The sequence below is a fragment of the Antechinus flavipes genome, chromosome 2, assembly GCF_016432865.1.
Source record: "Antechinus flavipes isolate AdamAnt ecotype Samford, QLD, Australia chromosome 2, AdamAnt_v2, whole genome shotgun sequence".
Taxonomy (NCBI): Eukaryota; Metazoa; Chordata; class Mammalia; order Dasyuromorphia; family Dasyuridae; genus Antechinus; species Antechinus flavipes.
The window spans coordinates 495,231,964-495,251,742 of record NC_067399.1 but is presented as its reverse complement, the minus strand read 5'-3'; the positions used below and the strand labels follow the sequence as shown (position 1 = coordinate 495,251,742).

The window sequence follows — 19,779 nt, the reverse complement described above, 5'->3', positions numbered from 1 at the left end:
TCTCTTCTCCTTCTCAGACCAAGAACAATGGAAAGAGGAAGACGTGTGTCTCTCGATCACTCCTCTCTTCCAAGGGCAGGACAACTGGCCCGATTTTTATTGGGGAGGGGGAAGGGGGTAGCAAAGTGTCTCATTCTCTCATATTTCCTTAGCACCTGGTCAGCCGAATGTGGGTAAATGCTGTTCTCCCATTAAGTCTTCCTTTCCCTTCAGGACAGGGCCAAATGACGTATGGGATAGGGTCTTTTTTCCTTCAAGTCCTATAAGGATGGGACCAAAGGGCCAAAAAGAAGTGGGAGGTGTCCACTCCCTCCACTTCCTCCCTTCTTTAGAATAAGGCCGGTGGCTCGTGAGGGTGGGTGTATTGAGTGACGCAGTCCGAACTGCCCGCCCAACCCCCGCTATGGGGGTCTCAGCCGCAGAGACCTCCGAGCTGCGTCTCCATGGCAACCGCGCGGGGCTGAAGCGCAGGGGCCGCGCGCCCGCAGTCACTTATGTAACGCGGCACGCGGCGCGGAGAAAGGTGGGAGGGGTGGAGGAGAGGGGGAGAAGAGGGAGAAAAAGAAAGAGAGAGAAGAGGACGGGAGTGGGCACCTGTATTTCCTCCTCCGCACCCTCCCCCAAGTTCATTGGACCTCATAGTCTATACTCTCCCTCCAGATGAGATTCAATACCCGTTCTATATAACGCCGAATCCAAAAACTTCCCGATATGAGAGAGAGGGAGAGAATCATCCACTGGGGACCCCAGACGGCTTGGGCAACGTTGGGGTTCTAAGGCCCCGCCCACCTTCTAGTCCAGGCACCCAGAGGGAGGGGTGGCTTGAAGCGGACGTGTTAAATGGAGCACTGGAGGCTGGGGGCGGGTGGGGGAGGGATGGGGAAAAAGAGAAGGGGGGGCGAAGAAGAGAAGGGGCGTGGCCGAAATGGGGGCGGGGCAGAGGAGGGACCGGGATCGGAACCCTCCTCCCTTCCCCCGCCGCCTTTCTGGGGCCCTAGGGAGCACTCAGCTCGAATCGGCTTTCAATTAGCTGCAGCGGCCAGAGCTCCCGGGGCGAAAACAACATCTCAGCACGGACAGTGGATCCTCCCCCCGGGGCCTGGGGACTGGAATCCCTGTTCTAGGCTCCTCGGTGTTCCCCCATTCTCCAAGGCCCGTGGGGGGCAAAAGCCCAGATAAAGCCCCCTCATTTCTCAAATTAGAGCTGGAATGTTAGGGATGGAAGCAGTCTTAGAGGCTAAATAATTTAGCCCCCGTATTTTTCAGATGGGGAAACTGAGCCCCAAAGAAGGGAAGTAAGTTACCCAAGGTCATAAAATGAGTCAGTGGTAGGATCAAAAGCCAGTCTTTTGACTCCATTTCAGCATTCTTTCCACTACAACATGCTACTCTTGATTTCAGAAGTCCATAAATTTTTCGGGGCCCTGTGCTGACTGGCTCCTTCCCGGTTTTCATTCCTGTCTCTCTCAACAGATTCTGTTTCTGACTCCCTTTGCCTACTCTGGTCTCCTCGCCTAGGCACTGGCCTCTCCTTTTCTTGGGAGGGAAGACAGAGACAAAGAGAGAGAGAGAAAGAAAAAAAGAGAAACAGGGAGACAGAGAGATACAGACAGACAGAGACAGGCAGAGACTGAGAGACAAAAACAAGAGAGAGACAGAGAGAGGGTAGAGAGACAGAGAGAAAAGGGAGGAGACAAAGAGAGAGGAGAGAGGGGAGAGAGAGAGAGAGAGAGAGAGAGAGAGAGAGAGAGAGAGAGAGAGAGAGAAGAGAGAGAGAGAAAGAGAAAGAGAGAGAGAGAGAGAGAGAGAGAGAGAGAGAGAGAGAGAGAGAGAGAGAGAGAGAGAGAGAGAGAGAGAGAGTTCTCTAAACTGGGAACCATTCTAGAAGTTCAAAGCTTCAGGCAAGAGGATACTTCTAATCTTCCCCTTTTAAGAAATCTTTTGGGGGAGGGGGAGGTTAGGGGGTCGTGGTGTGATGTCCCACAGTAAATTTCTAATACACCTGAGTCAAATTGGAAGAAACAATGGTGCTGGGGTCAGAAAGCTCCTTCCAGGAGCTTCTGATTCAAATGAAGAGAGGTTTTCTCCAGATTTAAGATTACTCCCTCCAGCAAATTGAAGGTAGGGAAAGAAGACCCTATAGCAAAGGTACCAGTTCACTTTCTCTCCTCACATCTCCCCTCCCTTCACTCCTCTTCTTCCCCCACCCTCAACAGGGACACCCTGGGTGCTGCAGCAAGTGAGACACTGCTTCCAAAGCTTGTCCCCTTTCTTTCTCCCCCCTCCAACCCAGCACTGAAGCCTGAGCCCAGTGTTAGAGTGGAGGTAGGGAGGCATGAGAACTGAGAGCCAGGGGACTCCAGGGTCATTGGGGAAGGAGGCTCTGATGAAGCCTCTTAGTTTTAGCCCTTGAAGGGTCCTCCCTTAGACTTCTGAGGTTAGGAACTGAGAGGGTTTGATTCTCTGTAGGACAGAACAGGACAGTGGAAATAGATCTACAAAGACTCACCTTCTGCCTTCTCATTTCCATGTTTATATGGATTACACACACGAGCACGCACGTACACACACACACACACACACACACACACACACACACACACACACACACATACACACATGCCCCTAACTCTTCACTTGGCCTTAATTTACTAAGAAACAGTAAAGAAGAGAAAAGCCTCGGCTAGGTTATAATGCCCTGGCTTTTTTACACTCTGCAACCCCTTCTCCCAGCTATCTCAGCTCCATAGGCCACGGTCTCAGGTTCTGCTCCTCCGGCCATCTCTTAGAGGCAGCTGCCAGTAGCTCAGGCCCTGTCCATCAACGAGGCCCAGGGGAATGTTTTACAGCCGCTGAGCTCAGACAGCCCGACTGGGAACCGAGTCAGTGCGCAGGGGGCGCTGTGTCTCCAGGGGGCCGCCAAAGGGAGGGGGTCTTGACAGTTTTAATAGATTGACTGACCGATTAGGGGCGATGGGGAACTGAAGGGGGCAGATGTTCCTGGAGGCTCTTAGATAGGGCCAGGGTAGGGGTACATAGAGCGGATGTCCAACGGATAGAGAGGAGTCAGTCTGAACGTCGAGCCATTGGCAACGCTTCTCAATCACCGCAGAGCAGTCTGCAGTGCAATGATCACTGCTGCGGAGACCCCAGAGATCAGATGCCCAGGAGCCCCGCAATTGGACAACTGCGGAGCCTACAGAACTGGAAGGTTCACTACCGAACACTAGAGCAAAGGGGGATACTATGATCCCAAAGAATGGGGAAGATGACCTGGCTTCATCTCTGAATGTATTTAAGTAGATGGGGAGAAAGGGGAGTCGGACCCTATTTCCGACTAAATACCAAAGGGAAGGATAAGCCTGAAGTTTGACCTAATCACGTCCTCCGGGGTAGCCTAGGGTAAAAGGGCTCCAATCATACAAACCCTCTCCTCGCCCCCTCCCCACTTTTCCCTATTTCCCAATGGCAGCAACAACAGGACTCTGCAGCCCGGGCCAGGAGGTCGTCACATGACTCCCACCCCTTATTCCCCCACCCTCCACTCCCACCTCCAGCATTCCCTCTCCGCTGGTGAGCTCCGTGCGGCGGAGTGGGGGGAGGAACTGCAGTGTCTTTTGCCCGGAGTGCAGCCAGGCAGCAACACACTCTGCGCTAGGGAAGGAGGGCACCGACTCCGGGGTCTCCTCTGTGGGAGCAGGAGAGCCCAGATCTGGTCCTAGAAACCCAGTCCTAAAGCCCTTTTCCAATCCACTACTCCTGACCAGCCCTTTGAACTATTCAGACCCCTGCAGGAACTGTACCACTTCAACTGTTTAGCCTCTAGAGTCCCAAAGCCACTGCCCCAAGCAACCCCCAGGCGCTGCGTCGGGTGCATTCCAGAACCTCGGACAGCGCAGAGAGCGCATTCCGACAGAGCAGCGCCCACGCCTCCAAGCAGTAGCAGATGCCCCAGGGGGGTAACTCGGAGCCTCCCTCTAGTCCCCCAGGGTTGTCTATTTCTCCTCCTCAGCACCTTCTCCCTTCTCTGCAACACTTGACCGCCCCCGAGCCTGTAACCCCGGTCCCCAAAGGTGGCAGCCTCCATTTCGATCTTCTTGCCTCCCCCACCCCGTAGGCCCCCGGCTTACCCGGGTTGGCTCCCCCGTCGCCATCCTCGCAGTCCGTCAGGTTGTTGAGCATGGTGGCCGCCGCGCTGCGCCCCGGGGACTGAGCTTGCAGCTGCGAGGCGTCTGCCCGGCCTGAGCTGGAGAGCCTCCTTCCCACTCTCCTCCCGACTACCGTGGAGCACTCTCTTCTCTCTCCTTTTCGTCCAGATCTCCCCTCCGCGCAGGGGGAGGCTGCAGTGCAGAGCCGCTGGGCTCCCACACACACTCCCTCTCCCGCGCACACACCCGGACACAGACCCAGACACACACACACACATACACACACGCTCTCACACCCGCGCGCGCCCCCTCGCAGCGGCCAAGCTGCTCAGCTCATCTCGTATGCAGGAGGCGTGAGCCGCTGGCGGGGTTTTAGAAAGGGGGGAGGAGGAAAGCTAGGGGATAGAGGGTGCGGGGTGGGGGGAGATCGAAGCGAGCGGAGACCCGCGGCTTGCGTGGTTCGGGGCAGGGAGGACGGAGAAAGGAGGAGGGGTGCAGCTCCCCTGAGCAGACGCAGCGCGCCCCTCTCTCTGTGCGGGCGGGGCTGTGGCACGTGGACAGGTGCCATCCAGCGCCCTAAAAATAACACGGGGAACTGGGTCGTGGCCGTCGGGAGCCGGCCCCGCAGCGTCTGCTTCGGCCCAGACTGGGATGAGGGTGTCGGGGGGCAGTGAGATAGTCCGGTAGGAACTCCAAGCCCACGCCAGCCTCTCTGTCAGGGGAAGACTCCCCCTTCTCTCCGCCGCCCCTCCCCCATATTCTAGTGAAGAAGAGAAGGGGGAGGGAGGCCCTAGTTGAGTGGCGGAGCAGATACCCCCCAGGAACTCGGTCCTTCTGGGAAGGAGACATGGTGAGCTTTCTCATCCTCACAATTACAAAACCACCTGAATCCAGGCTCCAGAGACAAGCCCCCTAGAAAGAGCACCATTAGATACCAGCACAATCTTGCTCCCTGGCAAGTGTTGGGTGTTTGGGACAAGGAGAGAACACTAAGGTTTCTGTGCTAGCTACTGCCTGATCCGATCTGGGTATCTGAAATTGTGGAAAACTGAGGCTTGGGCCTGGACCGAGATGTGAGAGGTAAGGCCCCCGGTCTTTGGGGGAGGGGGAAGAAGGGGGGAGAGAATGTGGCCACCTGCTGGTTAGGGACAGGCTTTTCTGCCTTAGAATCCTAGTCCTCCAGCCACTAATCCATTAATCCGAGGATTTTGATCAGGAGCTGCCAGTACTAACATTCTCCCTACATTCCTCCCTCCCTTCTTTTCTCCTTTCTCTTCCACCATTTTGCTACTCAGAGCCCCTCTCTGTCTCTGACATCTAGCCTTGGGCCAACAATCACAAGCAGGGAAGTGTAGGCGGGGTGAAGATCTAGGCAGCAACTTGTGATAGGAAAGAAGGAAAGAAAAGGAAAGAAGAGAGGAAAAGAAAGGGAAGTAATGAAAGGGGAAAGGAACAGATGAAGCTCTAGAAAGGCCTAATATCAGAAGAGGGAGGTTCTGCAGAAGATCACATTAAAAATGACCCTAATTACAGTGACCTGAGCCTCAGTCATTCTCTCTGCCTTCAAGGCTATGACATCTCCCTCCCCTTCCCTTTATTATGGGGCCATTACATTGCCTCAGTGAAGGGAGTGAGAGAAACTCAGCTATACTTTTCAGCTTCTCTTAAATTACTAAGATTTGACAGATAATTGAAATCTAACTCAAACTCAGCTTTCTCCTCCTTCTTCCCATTCCCATTAAATGGAATGTTCTCATCTTCTCCCAAAGTAGTTACCAATGTCCACAAGACAAAGCTACTATCCAGTTCCTGATCTACAGAGTAGACTCGTGGGCTCTGGAGTGGAAAGTCCAAAGTTCCAGAATCCTTTTCTGGAATGTCTATGGAAGACCTTTGAGAGAAAGGAGAGCTAGATAAAGACCCAATCTCAGCACTTGGTTTTAGTGCACTGGACCTGGAATGAAAAGACCTAGCTCAAGATCCTATTTCTGACATTTATTAACTTTATGGCCCCATACAAATCACTTAGCTTTTCTGAACCTCAGTTTATTCATATTTAAAATGTGAGGTTTGCACTGAATGATCCTCTAATGTTCCTTTCAGCTTTAAATCCTATTATCTTCCTTCCCTCCCTAATCATTCCAGGGTAGGACTAGAAACAATAGAACTTTAGATATATGAACTAATATCACTACTACAATGTGAGTTTCATGAGGGCAAGAGCTGTGTTGTATGTAAATTTTTTTTTCTTCCCTCACTTCCATTCGCATAGAATAAGTTTAATAAATGATCATTGGATTAACTAATAAATAGGCATTATTATGGGCCACTGACTCCTTCAGTACCATGGACAAAGGCCAAAGATCCAGATTGGTTTTCTTGGATCTGTCATAGATCTCACACTTGGTCAAGCATGTGGAGTCCTTAGGAACTGGCCCATCCTGTATGGATTGATCATGAGGAAAACATACTACTGACCACAGTGATCAACTGATTTCAGTTTTCAGGAGACCCTTCAGAGGCTGAAACTGATTGTGGAGGATGAGGATAAAGATGAGAGGAAGTATTTTTCAGCCTCCTAACTAGATTCCCAGAAAGGTATGAGAGGAAAGGTCAGTCATAATTACAGAGGACTGACAGTAAATCATGCTTGTTACTTCTCAGCAGAGAGTTAGTAAACTGTAGTTGTAGGGAAAGGCATATATTTTCATAAATGGCTAATATTTTATTTGTTTTGCTGAACTCTATTTGTTATGAGGGAGGGTTCTATGGGAGTGGAGGGAAATAAGTTCTATTGGAAAGTTACATCAATGTAAAGAATTACATCAATATAATATTTTTTTCTAAAAATAAGGTATAGCAAATATGAACTTGACTATGGACTAGATCCCCAGGTTTATTTAGTGGCTGAGTTTGCAGAGGCAGTTAATAGATTGGCTATGGAAAATTTTCATTACATAAATTAGCATAAGAATTCCTAGGCATCTCCTACACTTTAGGGATTCTCTTGACTTTGTCATAGCCATCTCTACCTTGAAAATTATAGTATGGTTCACAAGTGGACACTGCCTTTCTTTATGATCCATGAAGAAAAATCTCATATTTTAGCAGAGATTCTATGATCACTTGCAGGGAATATAGCATTCCTGCATTAGATAGAGGTTGAACTAGGTAATTTCAGAGGTCTCTTCCATCTATGATACTCATGATTCTGAGTTCTTCTAATTCAGGGGACAATTTCCTACCTTGGTCCAACCACAAGGTGTATCTTTGAAAACAAAAGGGAGGCTGAGATCAGGAATCTGAAATGGGCATCAGAAAGCCACTAAGGGGGAAGTATTCAGTAAGAACTGTAGAAATGACCATGATTCTGGACACACAGCCACCTCCAGAGCACCATCTTCTGGCCAGAAAAGCCACCTTTTCCTCCAGAAAGAGCTTAGCTCTATACTGCTTAGAATCCCTGTCTATTATGTTAGCTAAATCATAAAAAACTAGCCTCATGATAAACATTCCTCCATGCTCTCAGGAAGAGACCAATTCAGAGCTCCAACTTGGACCCTGAAACCTAGTGCTTCTAAAAATTGGATATTGGAAATCATTATTTGGTTATTTTACAATTCTCTAGGCCATTCTTGCAATCATATTTTTAATCCAATCCAGAGTCCCATGTGGTGAGAGCTGGGACAATTTAGCTTAAGGATGGGGGAGGGAAAAACCTCTTCTTTCCCAAGAATCCCCAAGATTCAGATTTGTCTGCCCATACAAATTGAACTTGAGTTCAATATTTAGCTTCCTAGGAAGGCTAATCAATTCTGGATATCAGATTCCCATCTCCCAAGAGTTACCTATGGACCAGAGATTTGGGCAGGGATAGCTTGCTGGTCTGTGAGACCTCTCAATAAACATGTATACACCTTTTGCCCTATCCCTATCGGGTTTCCTGTTCAATTCACAGAATGTTAACGATTGAAAGGAAACTTAGAACAAAAATAAAAACACAGAATATCAGAGTTGGAAGACCTTAAAAAATAGAATATCAGATTTTGATGAGACGAGCAATAACCGTCCAACTTCATTATCTGGAAAGTGAAAGAAACCTGTGCTCCCACCTTGATGTTATTTTAAAAATATTATTGACTCAAGGCAAATTAATACCATCTCTGCCTTCAGGAAGGCAGAATCTATTGGGATTGGGATGGAGGAAGAATCAAGCCCTCCAACCCCAGAATGACAGAATAAATAATATTCCTCTTACTGTGGATCTTATTTCACCTATCAGCCTCTATATCCTGCCACCCTCACTCCCACTCCAATCTCCATAACAAAGATGCCTCTAAACCCACTGATAGCCTCCTCCATCTCCCCCCTGAGCCCTAGACTGTAAAAGATGAGTCCAGCAGAGTCCCCCGCCCCCTCACTGCAGAGCAAGTCAACCACCACCACTATCTCCGTGGCAACCAGTGGCTTAATTAACAGGCTGCAGCTCCATCTCCAAGACAACAGGACCCCAACAGCCACTGAGTCCCTAAGATTTGGTCTTGTCACCTCTCCCCTGCTCCCACATTGAGGTCCAGGTCTGAAGTTTGAGAGGCATGAGCCTCCACCCTCAGTCTCAGACTCCTAGGAATCAGATAGCTCTGGTTCATTGAGAGGGAGGAAAAGAGGGAGGGAATCTGTTGCCGTGGTAACAGCAGCCTTCTTCGTAACCAGTTTGTTGCCATGGAGATTTCCAGGCAGCTCACCTTGTATGTGAGGTATGACTGAATGGCCTGACCTGTCTTGGATCCTATATACTGGGATGGGAGGTGAGTATGTACAGAATGGAGTTGTGAGCAGGCCATCTGCTCAGGGACATTCCTATCTTCTGGATTGATAACATTCTTTCTATGATACAGATGGGGAAACTGAGGTGGAAGTAATTCATTGGTTCCCTTTTTGCTACGTCACTGTCATTCTCTCTATGAAGAAAATGGTATTTGCTCCTTCGTTGCATATCCCAATCATTCTTCCCATGGTATTGATGGAGAAGACAGGTAGCATGGCTTAGTAATAATCTTCCTTGGAGTGAAGATCTGTTTTCAACTTCTTTTTATACATATATTGATGTTGTGACCCTGGACAAGTCACTTAACCTTTCAATGCCCATTGCAAAGCAGATATTAGTTGCATCTGTAGATAGTTTTCTCACTGGGAGTTCCTTCACTGATCAAGCATAAGTCCAATCCAAAATAAAATATATGAGGAAAACAAGCTATAGAGAACTTCACTAGTTCAAAAGAAATTGTTAATAAAAGAACTGAGGACTAGGATAGAGCCTAAAGTTCATATTCCATTCCCTACCAAACCCTCCTATGGATAGTACAGATTTTCCCTTAGAATCCAAGCTATGTTTAGGGCAGAATTCTGCAGTCTGCAGGATTAACCCTTATTCCAGCATGAAATCTCCAAAAGAGTACCTATTTCCTCTTCCTTCTATGAATGCTTTAACTTCAATCCTCTAAAAGACCCACTTCTCTTTTTCAAATGGAAGGAATAAAGAGTTTCTTTCCATTTAGGACAGAGATGGATCAGAAACAGCCAGAGCAAAGAGTCAGGCAGATGTTCCAGGAGCAATCACTTTTATACTTCCCACATAAGTAATCTATGGGAAGGTGGATAGTTAAATCTGTTTCAAATGTTTTGAGGATTAAATGGTTGCTTGACTCATCTCAAAGAGTGAATCTCAGATATGAGACATGGCAACAGATAGAGACATAGGTAGACACTTAAATATAATTACATACAAACAAATATTGACTCACCATGCCTTGCTCAATTAGCTTTCATTTGTTCTCCTGGGGCTCATAGTCAGGGAATGGGATCAAGAGGAGGGATCTATCCGAAGTGGTGGTGGGGATTTTGTTCTAAGATTTCATAGAACATTGAAAATATCCCTTTGATCCTAAGTGTGGGATGAAAATACTACCCCACTCTTCTAACATACATAAACTTGCATATATGGACACTCATCCCATACCATTCCCACCTCCAGGAACTCACCATCATTAGATACACCTACATTTCAGAAATCACAGAGACAAGTTTGTACATGCACATGCCACACAAACGAGACAGAATAGCCATATCTTTTACATGTACAAGGATATACTTAAGGCAGTCTTCTCAATCATACTAGTCCATAGCCAATCTATATAATACTAAAGCCCAAATATTTGTATTTTTATAACTCCCTACCCCCAAATATCCATAGGCTACACACACACACACACACACACACACACACACACACACACACCAGCTCATGATCAGAAACAATCAGAATACATCTGGGATGAATACTCTCAGCCCTTGTACACACATAATAGCATACATGAACTAACAAGCTTACACATCATTCCACATACACACTATGGTTTATATGGGCATGTGTGTAGTACTCACAGAATGAATCAAATTTCCAGAGGGAAGGGACACTAGGACAGGAAAGAGGAGGAAATGCTTGATTGTAAGTTTGTTGTATCATAGAAACATTAGGCTCAGTCTCAAGTACATTAGACCACCAATTCAGTCCAATTCAAAGAGGAGGAAGGAGAAAGAGGAAATGAAGATGAGGATTAAGATGTGGCTAGTGAGGAAAACTAGAACAAAACCAGAACATGAAAAGGGAACTGGCCCATCCTAGATGGAAAGTAGATATGCTGAGTAACTAGGAAAGGTGTTGTTAGGGCATAGTAGAGTCATGTCCTTTTGGATAGCTAGTTAGAGAGCCAAAAAGAGAATCACATCCAGTGGTCCTACCACTTCCAAACAACCCCTAGTGGCCAGGGGCAGGTGTTTTCTCTAGTGAGTGTATGTGGTCTAAGATCCTATTACCCTATTCCAGAGTGTCACCTAGTGCCTAGTCAAGACCTTAGGCACTACTGAGTTCACACCCCTTCTGTTTTGCAGGCTGATATAGGAGGCCTGGAGAAGAAAAGAATTTGTCCCAAGTCATGTAGCCAGTTAATACAACTTAAGGGAGAGGCAAGACAGAGGAGAAGGATGTGGTTTTCTTGAAAGAAGGGAAATTGAGGGGCGTTCCTCCTCTCCCACAGGGAGAAACTGAAGCACAGGACGATTTGCAAGCAAAGGCCAGGAGAGAAAATAGGAATCCTAAGGCCCAGATTCTTTCTGGTTCTCTGGGAATGGTGGCGAAGAGGGCAATGGTTCCCCGAGTCCCTCAATTACTTGTCAGGTGTCTTGATGGCTCCAAAAAAACCTGGAGTCCTTCGTCTAGCCTGGAATACGAATTTTTTCCCTAAAAGATCCAGCCTATTCTAAAACCAGGCTCATGTCCATCCTAAACCCCAGCTAATTCCCGCCCCTGCCCTACTTAAATCCTCCCCTTTTAGACTTTCTCCCTTCAGCCTAATCCACTCTATCTCCCCTCAGGGCCAATTCAGCGAACCAAATTCCCAGAGCGTTCAACCCCGCCCTTTCTAAAGGCCCTGCCCACTTCGAGTTATCCCCGCCCCTTCCTCAAAAGGCCATTCATCAGGTTAGTCCCCACTCCTTGGCTCTGGCCCCGCCCTTTCTCCCCTAGCCAGCTGAGCCCCGCCTCTTTTCCTTTGGGTCCCTGACAGCTGTCCTCCAAGCCTCAGCTACCTTTGGCGTCTTCTCCCCGGCAACCATGCGGGTCGGGGTCCAAGTAGGGGCCCGGGCTGGAGGACCCCTGATGAACCATAGGGGACAGAGAAGTGACTGTGAACCTCCGACTCATGGTGCGTGTGTTGTGGGAGGTCAGCAATTGGGTGTTCAGGTACTAGGTGCTCAGGTTTGGACCGAGATCTTTTAAGGAGTTGCAGCCGGGTCTCCTGGAGGGAGACTGAGTTGCTCCCCCACCCCCAGCCCAGCTACCGCTACTCGCCTCGCAGGGTCCTAGCGCCCTGTACGCTCTTGCTCGGTCTTTTCGAAAAGACAGCCTCAAGAATAGGAAAACGTGCGGGTGTATTTGACTGGGGTAGGATGAAGGAGCGCAGACAGGTAGAGTTGACTATGATTCAATAAAGGACTCGCTCCCTCTTCAGGTCAGGCTCTTCTTTCCAGTCAAAAGGGATCTTCTCTCTGTTCCGTTAAATCTTAAAACACCACCACTACACACAAGACCCCTCCCCCTCAGCCCTTTCCCAGATCATGGCCCCAAGAGGACAAACGAAATCCGATTGAGCAAGGCTTTGAAAATCCGAGTTTATTAGAAACATTCCCAACTGGGAGGAAGGAACCGGACCTGCCCTGCCCTGCCTCCAGCTGCGGGCCGGCCCGCACCTTCCGCTCCTTTCAGATCTATCCCCATTTGCACAGCAAAATTTCGTCTTCTCCTTCCTCAGCTCTTATACCCACTTGCTCTGAGAGCATCCATGGAGAGCTGAACGATTACTCCTCTGGGCAGTTCAGGAGGTCGTAGGTCACGTAGCCAACCTGATCCACCTTGTTCACCTGGTCTCGAAGGTTCACTCGCCAAAAGTAGCGGTCGTGGCAGAAGTACGCATTTTCTAATGGGGAAAGTGAATAGGAAATGTGAAGATAGTATCTCAGATCTGAAAAGGGATCTTAGAAGTCACCTACTTTAATCTCCCCATTTGGTGACAGAATGTCCTCTACAATCCAGTCTTCCACCTATTGGGACAAATCCCCTTAACTGCAAGGGTTATTTAGACTCTATTTGAATATCTCAGATGGTGGGGAGCTCACTACTAAGAAAAAAAAGGCAGCTAGATCTATTGTTTGAAAATTTTGGAAGGGTTCCCTTTTTACTGAGCTGAAATTTGTCTTCCTGTAAATTTCCCTTCATTGCCTAAGTGTGAGACTTTTTTCTTATGATAATTCTTCAGATACTCTAAATCTCTTCTCCAGGCTAAATATCCTCCAATTTCTTCAACCTATTCCTCTATAATATGAGTTCCCATCCTGGTCATTCTCTGGAAAGGCTACAGTTTTTCAATGTTCTTCCTAAAATGAAGTTCTCAGAACTCTAATAGCATTTGACCAAGTCAGAGAACAATGGGGATAGTCACCTCTTTGATTCTGGACATTAGACTTTGAATCATGGAGAATGAGATTTGGTTAACTGCCACATGACAGAAATGACTCATATGGAGCTTGCTAAACCCTACCACTGTTATCACCCCATGTTGGCTGGCCACATTTTCTCTCCAATATAGATATACTAAAGATTTTTAGAATCTAAGTGCAGAACTTTATATTTATTCTCATTAAAGTTAAATTTATTAGATTAAGCCCAACAGTCCTAATCTATAGACTTTTCCATTGGATTGTTATTCTGCTATCCAACACATTAACATCTCTTCCCAGTTTTTGTATCATCTCCAAATTTGATAAGCATTCCTTTACCTGTAGGTCAAAAAAAGGAAATTAGCTTAGTCTAATAGAGCTCGTTTTTAGTGAACCTTGATTGGCTCCTGATGATCACTGTTTCTCTTTGCTCTAAATTGTTTACACACTATTTTTCAATAATGCTGTCTAGAAAATGAGTTCTTCACCTTCTTTATATCATGACTCCCTTTGGCAATCTAGTGAAGTCTATGGATCTCTTCAGAATCATGTTTTTAAATTAATCAAATAAAATACATAGATTACAAAGGAAGCCAATTCTATTGGAATAAAGATGTATTTTCCCCCATCTGGATTCATGACCCCCTGAATTCTATCTTACAGACCATTTGGAGTCTGTGGATCCAAAGTTAAAAACTCCTGTTCTAGAAGTTTTCAATAATTACAAACTGATTGATCTATACTTTATTTTTATTGCCCCCAATTATAAATATTCCCAAGTCAATTCTACTCTTTCCTTCTCAAGTGACAAATCCTGTTTGATCTCATGAGGGTCATAGGAAAAGGGGGCAGAGAATGTAGAGAAAGTCTTGGAGTAACAGGACATAGAGAAGAGACCTTGATTCTTTACCTTGATATAGGAAAACATCATGAGAGTTCTCTGGTACTCCAGGAAACATATCCTCCACAGGGTGAGGTTCACTTTGGTCTACCTTTTGCTTCTTCACATCCAACCTTGAAAGAAAGTATTGGATTTCTGTCCCAACCTACTCTAAGCATTCCACTGCCCAATCACCTTGCTCTGCTCAGACTCTCTTTTACCTCCAAAATTGATTCTGGTTGAATAATAGCACCTTGCCCCCATTACGTTGAATGGCACCAGTTATGCTTCGCACTCTGGAATTCAAACCCAGTTTCTCCAGTCGTCGGGGACCCAGAACTGACTGACCTGTGTATATCCACACCTGCTGGCCTGTAGAAAGTAAGAAAGAAACTAAGGACCCACATCCAAAAGAAATTTTGGAAGGTTAGGATAATTTAATAGAAAGAGTGCTGGATTTTGAATCAAGAGACCTGGATTTGAATCTGTTCTGACACTTATTTAGCTGTATGGCCATGAGAAAGTCATAAAACCTTTCTGAGCTTCTTTATCTGTAAAATGGAGGGGGTGGGGGGGGAGAGGAAGGAAAGTCATATTTTGCCTACTTCACAAAACTATAATGAAGAAAAAACTTTATAAACTTTAAAGTATTATAAGAATGTGAGTTATTTATTATTGTTATGTGTAAAAGGAATTCTATTCCCATGGTACTTTGTACTTTTGAATTTTCCAAGGGAAAGGGAGAGTCAGTGAGGTATAATGAAAAGAGGGCTTCCTTGGAAATCAATTCTTATTCTAATTCTGCTATTAGCTATTTCAATGTAACCAGGGACAAATCACAATCTGTAAAATGAGAAGTTTGACCTAGATGGTCTCTGAACTCCCGTCCACTTTCATAGGTCATGAACCTATATTTTATCTGGTTACAGAGTTATTATCCCAATCCAGAGTGGATCGGGACAGACTGGATTGGGATAATGACACTATGGTATGTATAAATCATAAAGGCGCTCATCCATTAAGGACCTGTCTGATGGGGAATTTGTTGGGGGAGGAGTTCCCTACGTCTTTACCTGCGAAGAAGAAGAGTTTCTTAGTCAGTGGATCTTCGAAAGCCGTGTCCAGTTTCGAGGGCAATGCAGACCAGGTGCTGGTGATGAAGAAAGGGCCTTGAGCCCGTCTCTTGGAGCCCTGCTGGATTCGCCAATACCGCCTGGGGAAGAAAGGAGGACAGCAGGGGGCGCTCAGCCACAACTCAGGGTATTTCCTCCCATCATCCAAGTCCCCTCTCAGTGGTCCAGACCCCTTTGCTCACCCGTCTTTAAAGAAGTGAAGTTGGCCCCGGATCTCAGCGATGGCATCGAATATCTGGACGCCACAAATGTCATCAGCTGGATCAAAAGGCCCAGTGGGAGGCACAGTAGGGTTGGCTGTGGGAGGACCGGTGGGACCAGCAGTAGGGGGTGCTGAGGGTCGAGCAGTAGGAGGACCAGTGGGTCTGGAAGTGGGGGGCAGGGTGGGGCAGGCATTGGCCTGGGTGGTAGAATCTGGCTCTAAAGGACTGGAGGTCGGAGGTTTGGGTTCCGGCTCAGTCCTAGAACCTGAAGATGAGAATACAAGAACCGAATAAAACTTTCTTCTCATTCATTATCCCTCTCTCAATGCCCATTACCCAACTCCACAGATAATGTGGTGTCTTTCCTATCACCACCTTTCAATATGTAGATACTGAAGTCAGGATGCTCTCTCACCATTTGGAAGTTAGTTCCCTGGCCCCTTTCACAACATAACCAGATAGAGTATCACCCTCACCGTATAGATATTGAATTCCCTTTATGTCATCTGGATGTAATGGGGGTTCCTCAGTAAAAGTGTACATTGGGAACATCAACGCTTCCCGCACAGATGAGTGCTCCAAGCCCAGTGCGTGCCCAAACTCGTGTGCCGCCACAAGGAATAAACTGTACCCTGAAAGAGGAACGGGTAAGGAAGAAGGGGTTCAGCCTCTCGCTCCCTGTTCCCTCCCCTTCCCATCCTCACCTCATCCCTTCCTAGCCTCTGACAATTTTTTATTATCCACCTCTCGTCTGAGGCGGTTTTAGCTGGAGTTCTTCCTTTGAGATACTTATCCTATACATCCTACACACCTCTATCCTGGCAGAACCCCCACTTGCGGTCGCGGTCGAAGTCATCGGTGGTCGCACACCAGAGGCGACCGTCAGTGCGGCCCTCACTAGTGCAGGCAGAGTATTCTCGATTCAGGAAAGTGAAGGGAAAAACGCAGGGTTCCCCTTGGGAGTTGCCTCCAGTTACCGCAGTATCTGTGGAAGTAGAGTCTGGAGGTGAGGGGGACAAGGGCGGGGAGGATGACATTCTCCTTCAGGAAGATTAGGTGGGGAGAAGTGCACTGGAAGGCAGAATCAGCGTACCTCGGTTGGGACAGAAGCCATAACGCTTGTCCTGATCGTAATTGGAGGTGGTGGCGCACCAGCGATAGCCGTCAGAGCGTCCCTCGGTGGTACAGGCAGTGTAGGAACGACCCTCAAAGGTGAAGGGGAACACGCAGGGCTCTCCATTGGCGTTACCATCCAGGGTGTAGAGCACTAGAGTCAAGAAGCGGTACTGAGATTCGGTTCGCTCTCCTTTCGTTCACTAGCTTGAACCTCAGCACATAAATCTGAGGAAGCCCAGGGAGTAGTGGCTATTTCCTCACCCCCTTCTCACGTTTTCCTCACTTTCTTTTCACCTCCCCCCGCCCCCCAAGCAAAGCTTCTAGACCCGCAGCTCACATTCACTGGGGCAGAAGCCCCAGAGCCGGTCAGTGTCGTAGTCAGCAGTAGTGCTGCACCAGAGTAGCCCATCAGAGCGGCCTTCGGTGGTGCAGGAAGAGAAGGAACGGCCCTCGAAAATAAAGGGAAAGTGGCAGGGGGAACCTTCTGCGTTCCCGAACCGCGTGTGGACCACTGGAAGGAAAAGAGGAAGAGAAAATTAGGTCGGACTAAGCCTTTCCAAGGGAGAGACTTACCCGGGAAAAGAAGAGATGCAAAATTCAGTGGGGATGGATGGGGAAGAGAGGGAGGGGAGCGGATACGAAATCTCACCGACGCCTTTGCCTAGGGTCCAGAACTCGTCATCGTCAAAATGGGCATCTCCTTGGATTCCTGGGCCGGGGGGAAAAGCGTGAGCCAAGAGCCCATCTTTCCCGTCGAAAGGATATCCATCACCATGTTCTGGCAAAGAAAAAAGGAAGGGACCGGGTCAATCTGAGGCTGCTGGAAGGGAGTATAGGTACCTTTCCGCTCACCCTTTGCGCCACCACAGCGCTCAGTTGATTGTTCCCTCACCTTCGGTCCCAAACTTAATAAGGATGTCTGCGTCCCCACTACTGAGACGAGTGAAGGTGAGTGGGGTCACGCTACTCCACAGAGCAAAGGCTCGTTCGAAAGCGTCATCCGTCACCTCAGGAGACAGGTCTGGGGAGTAATTCTGGACCCTGCAGGGAGGTGAGAGAATCAAGAAAGAGCGCGCGCGCGCGCGCGCGCACACACACACACACACACACACACACACACACACACACACACACACACCGCCGCCGGGACTGTTGGACCAGGAAGAAACCTTAGAAATCCTCTAGTCCGCTCCGACTATTTTCAAAAGAGGAGACTAGCCCAAAGCGGGGGACTGTATAAGGTCATATAACAAGTTAGTGCCAGAGCTGGGACTGAAGCCCAGATCTCCTAATTTCTCGTCTTGTGCTCTTTCCACCACACCAGATTGTCTCTCTGGCCCCAGGAGTTCCTGCTATCGGAGTGCTCCCTCACTCCCCACCCCCTGAATCCTCTTCCCGCTAACCGATAGGTGATGTTCTGATGGTCCCACTTGAGCTCGTTCTCGAAGGTTTGGAATCCGCCCACGTCGGGTACACCGCAGCGTGGAGCGCGTATTGCTGCTAGAGTGGCGCTGTCCAGCTCTCCTGTCTCCGGTAGGGCCAGCTGACGCTGGAGTTTACTTAGCGCATGCTTCAAAGTAGACTCGGTGCCATCCAACATCCCTGCCGGGATGTAGCCGTAACGATACAGGTATTCCTGGTGGAAAATGATTGGTAGTTGACCGTCCTAATCCTCTCTCATCAGCTGGGCCCAATTTCTGCCCCTTTATAATCCCTGGGCACACATTCCCAAATGCCAGTCAGCCCTCGTACATGCCAAAACCTATCTTCTGGCGCCCCACACTCCTCGTTTAGGTCCTAGTTCGTTCCCCAGTATCCTGGGCATACTCCTGACCTATTTATTCCCTGTCCACTTTTTCTTTCCCCTCTCCTCCCGTCCTATCTCTCAAGTCCGTTGGGCGGGCCAGTTGCCTACCTCAGCGAATTGCTCATTTGTAAGACGGTTCATTTTCTCTCCTGGGAAGTGAATCAGGACAGGCCCGGCGGAGGGGTGCTTTCGGGGGGCAGCTGAGCAGCAGCCCAGCACTAAGAGCATCAAATTAAGGAAAGGCCAAAGCAGTGTCATGGTGAGTTCTCTAGGAGCCTGGGGCCCAAAGGGGCAGAAGGGGCTTTATAGAGCACAGGATGAGTCAGGGGGCAGGCAGAAAGGAAGGAGGGGCAGGAACCCCGCCCCTTTTACTCTCCTCTTCAAGTCTGTCGATAGTGAGTCAAGAGAGTCAAAAGGCTCTATCTGTCTGGGGGGCTTTTCTTCCACTGAGGTTCACATTTGACCCTCTTTGCCTGGTTTCAGCCCTCATAACCATGCCCTTCCTCTCACCACTCTCCTTTAAGTGGGGTTTGATTTGTTGAGTCAGGACTACACATGCAGGAAATCACAGCCAAACTGAAGGGGTTTGGGCACAATAGGATAGATCTGAGGTTTTCCGAATTGCAGAGTCTGTGGGAACAGGATAAGGTAGATGAAGTCAGTGGGTTCAGGGACCTACTGGAAACAGGGAATTCAGCATATTTTGGGGTCTTCTGGGAATGGTCTCTATTCAAGGGAGGCAGATTGATGAAGAAGAAAATGTTCTGTATTTAGAATTTAAAATATCTGGGTTAGAAGCCTCCTCTACTATTTGCTACCTGAGTGAAATAAATAAAATAATTCTCTTGTCTAGGCTTCAGTTTCCTAATTGCTAAACCTACCTCACTAAGTTCTTGCCTTTATCAAGTGAGATAACAGCTGTTAAGCTACTCTTACAGTGACAAGAAATGTACGGTTTACTCTTAATTTATTTGAGATAATAAGCTTCATGAGGGATTGTCTTTTGCCTAACATTTAGTGCAATGCCTGGCACATAGTAGGTGCTTAATGAACATTTGTTAAATTTAATTAAATTGCTACTCTCTTTTGTCTCTCTCTCACATATATATCACATAACATATTCCTCCTCCTTCTGGAGGAGCAATTGGGTATAATGGAAAGGGCCTTGGGTTGAGATTCAGAAAAAAGATCCAGGCTCTAGTGACTACTATGACATAAACTTGCGGTGTCACCTTGGGTAAGTCATCTTTAAGACTCAAGTTTCCCAATCAGTAAAATGAGAATCCCTTCCAGCCTTATGCAGGAGTGACAGTCTGTTGACTACTCTCACCTTCCCACAGATGGAGAATTTCTACCCTAGTTAGTGGAGTCAACTGGGAGTTAGGTGAGTCTGGAGAAGAGAGGAGGTTGTAAAAGGCTTCCTAGATGGAAAATGCTT

The 19,779-nt window shown here is 47.8% G+C and overlaps 2 protein-coding genes across 2 annotated transcripts in view; both read right to left on the bottom strand.

The window, feature by feature from the left end:
- Positions 1-4,446, bottom strand: part of SLC12A5 (solute carrier family 12 member 5) — a 32,879-nt gene extending 28,433 nt beyond the window's left edge. The window contains exon 1 of the mRNA XM_051979944.1: positions 4,131-4,446. Within this exon, the coding sequence (XP_051835904.1) occupies positions 4,131-4,182 (52 nt within the window). The 5' untranslated portion in view covers positions 4,183-4,446. The remainder of the gene's footprint in view (positions 1-4,130) is intronic.
- A 7,917-nt stretch (positions 4,447-12,363) lies between these two features.
- MMP9 (matrix metallopeptidase 9) lies at positions 12,364-18,614 on the bottom strand. The gene is made up of 13 exons (XM_051979943.1): positions 18,450-18,614; positions 17,938-18,170; positions 17,427-17,575; positions 17,184-17,312; positions 16,872-17,045; positions 16,512-16,685; positions 16,230-16,403; positions 15,895-16,050; positions 15,398-15,683; positions 15,156-15,295; positions 14,304-14,454; positions 14,113-14,216; positions 12,364-12,682 (listed from the first exon to the last, which is right to left on the bottom strand). Exons 1-13 carry the CDS (start codon positions 18,597-18,599, stop codon positions 12,564-12,566), a joined length of 2,139 nt encoding a protein of 712 aa, XP_051835903.1. The 5' UTR covers positions 18,600-18,614; the 3' UTR covers positions 12,364-12,563.
- Between the last annotated feature and the right edge of the window lie 1,165 nt (positions 18,615-19,779).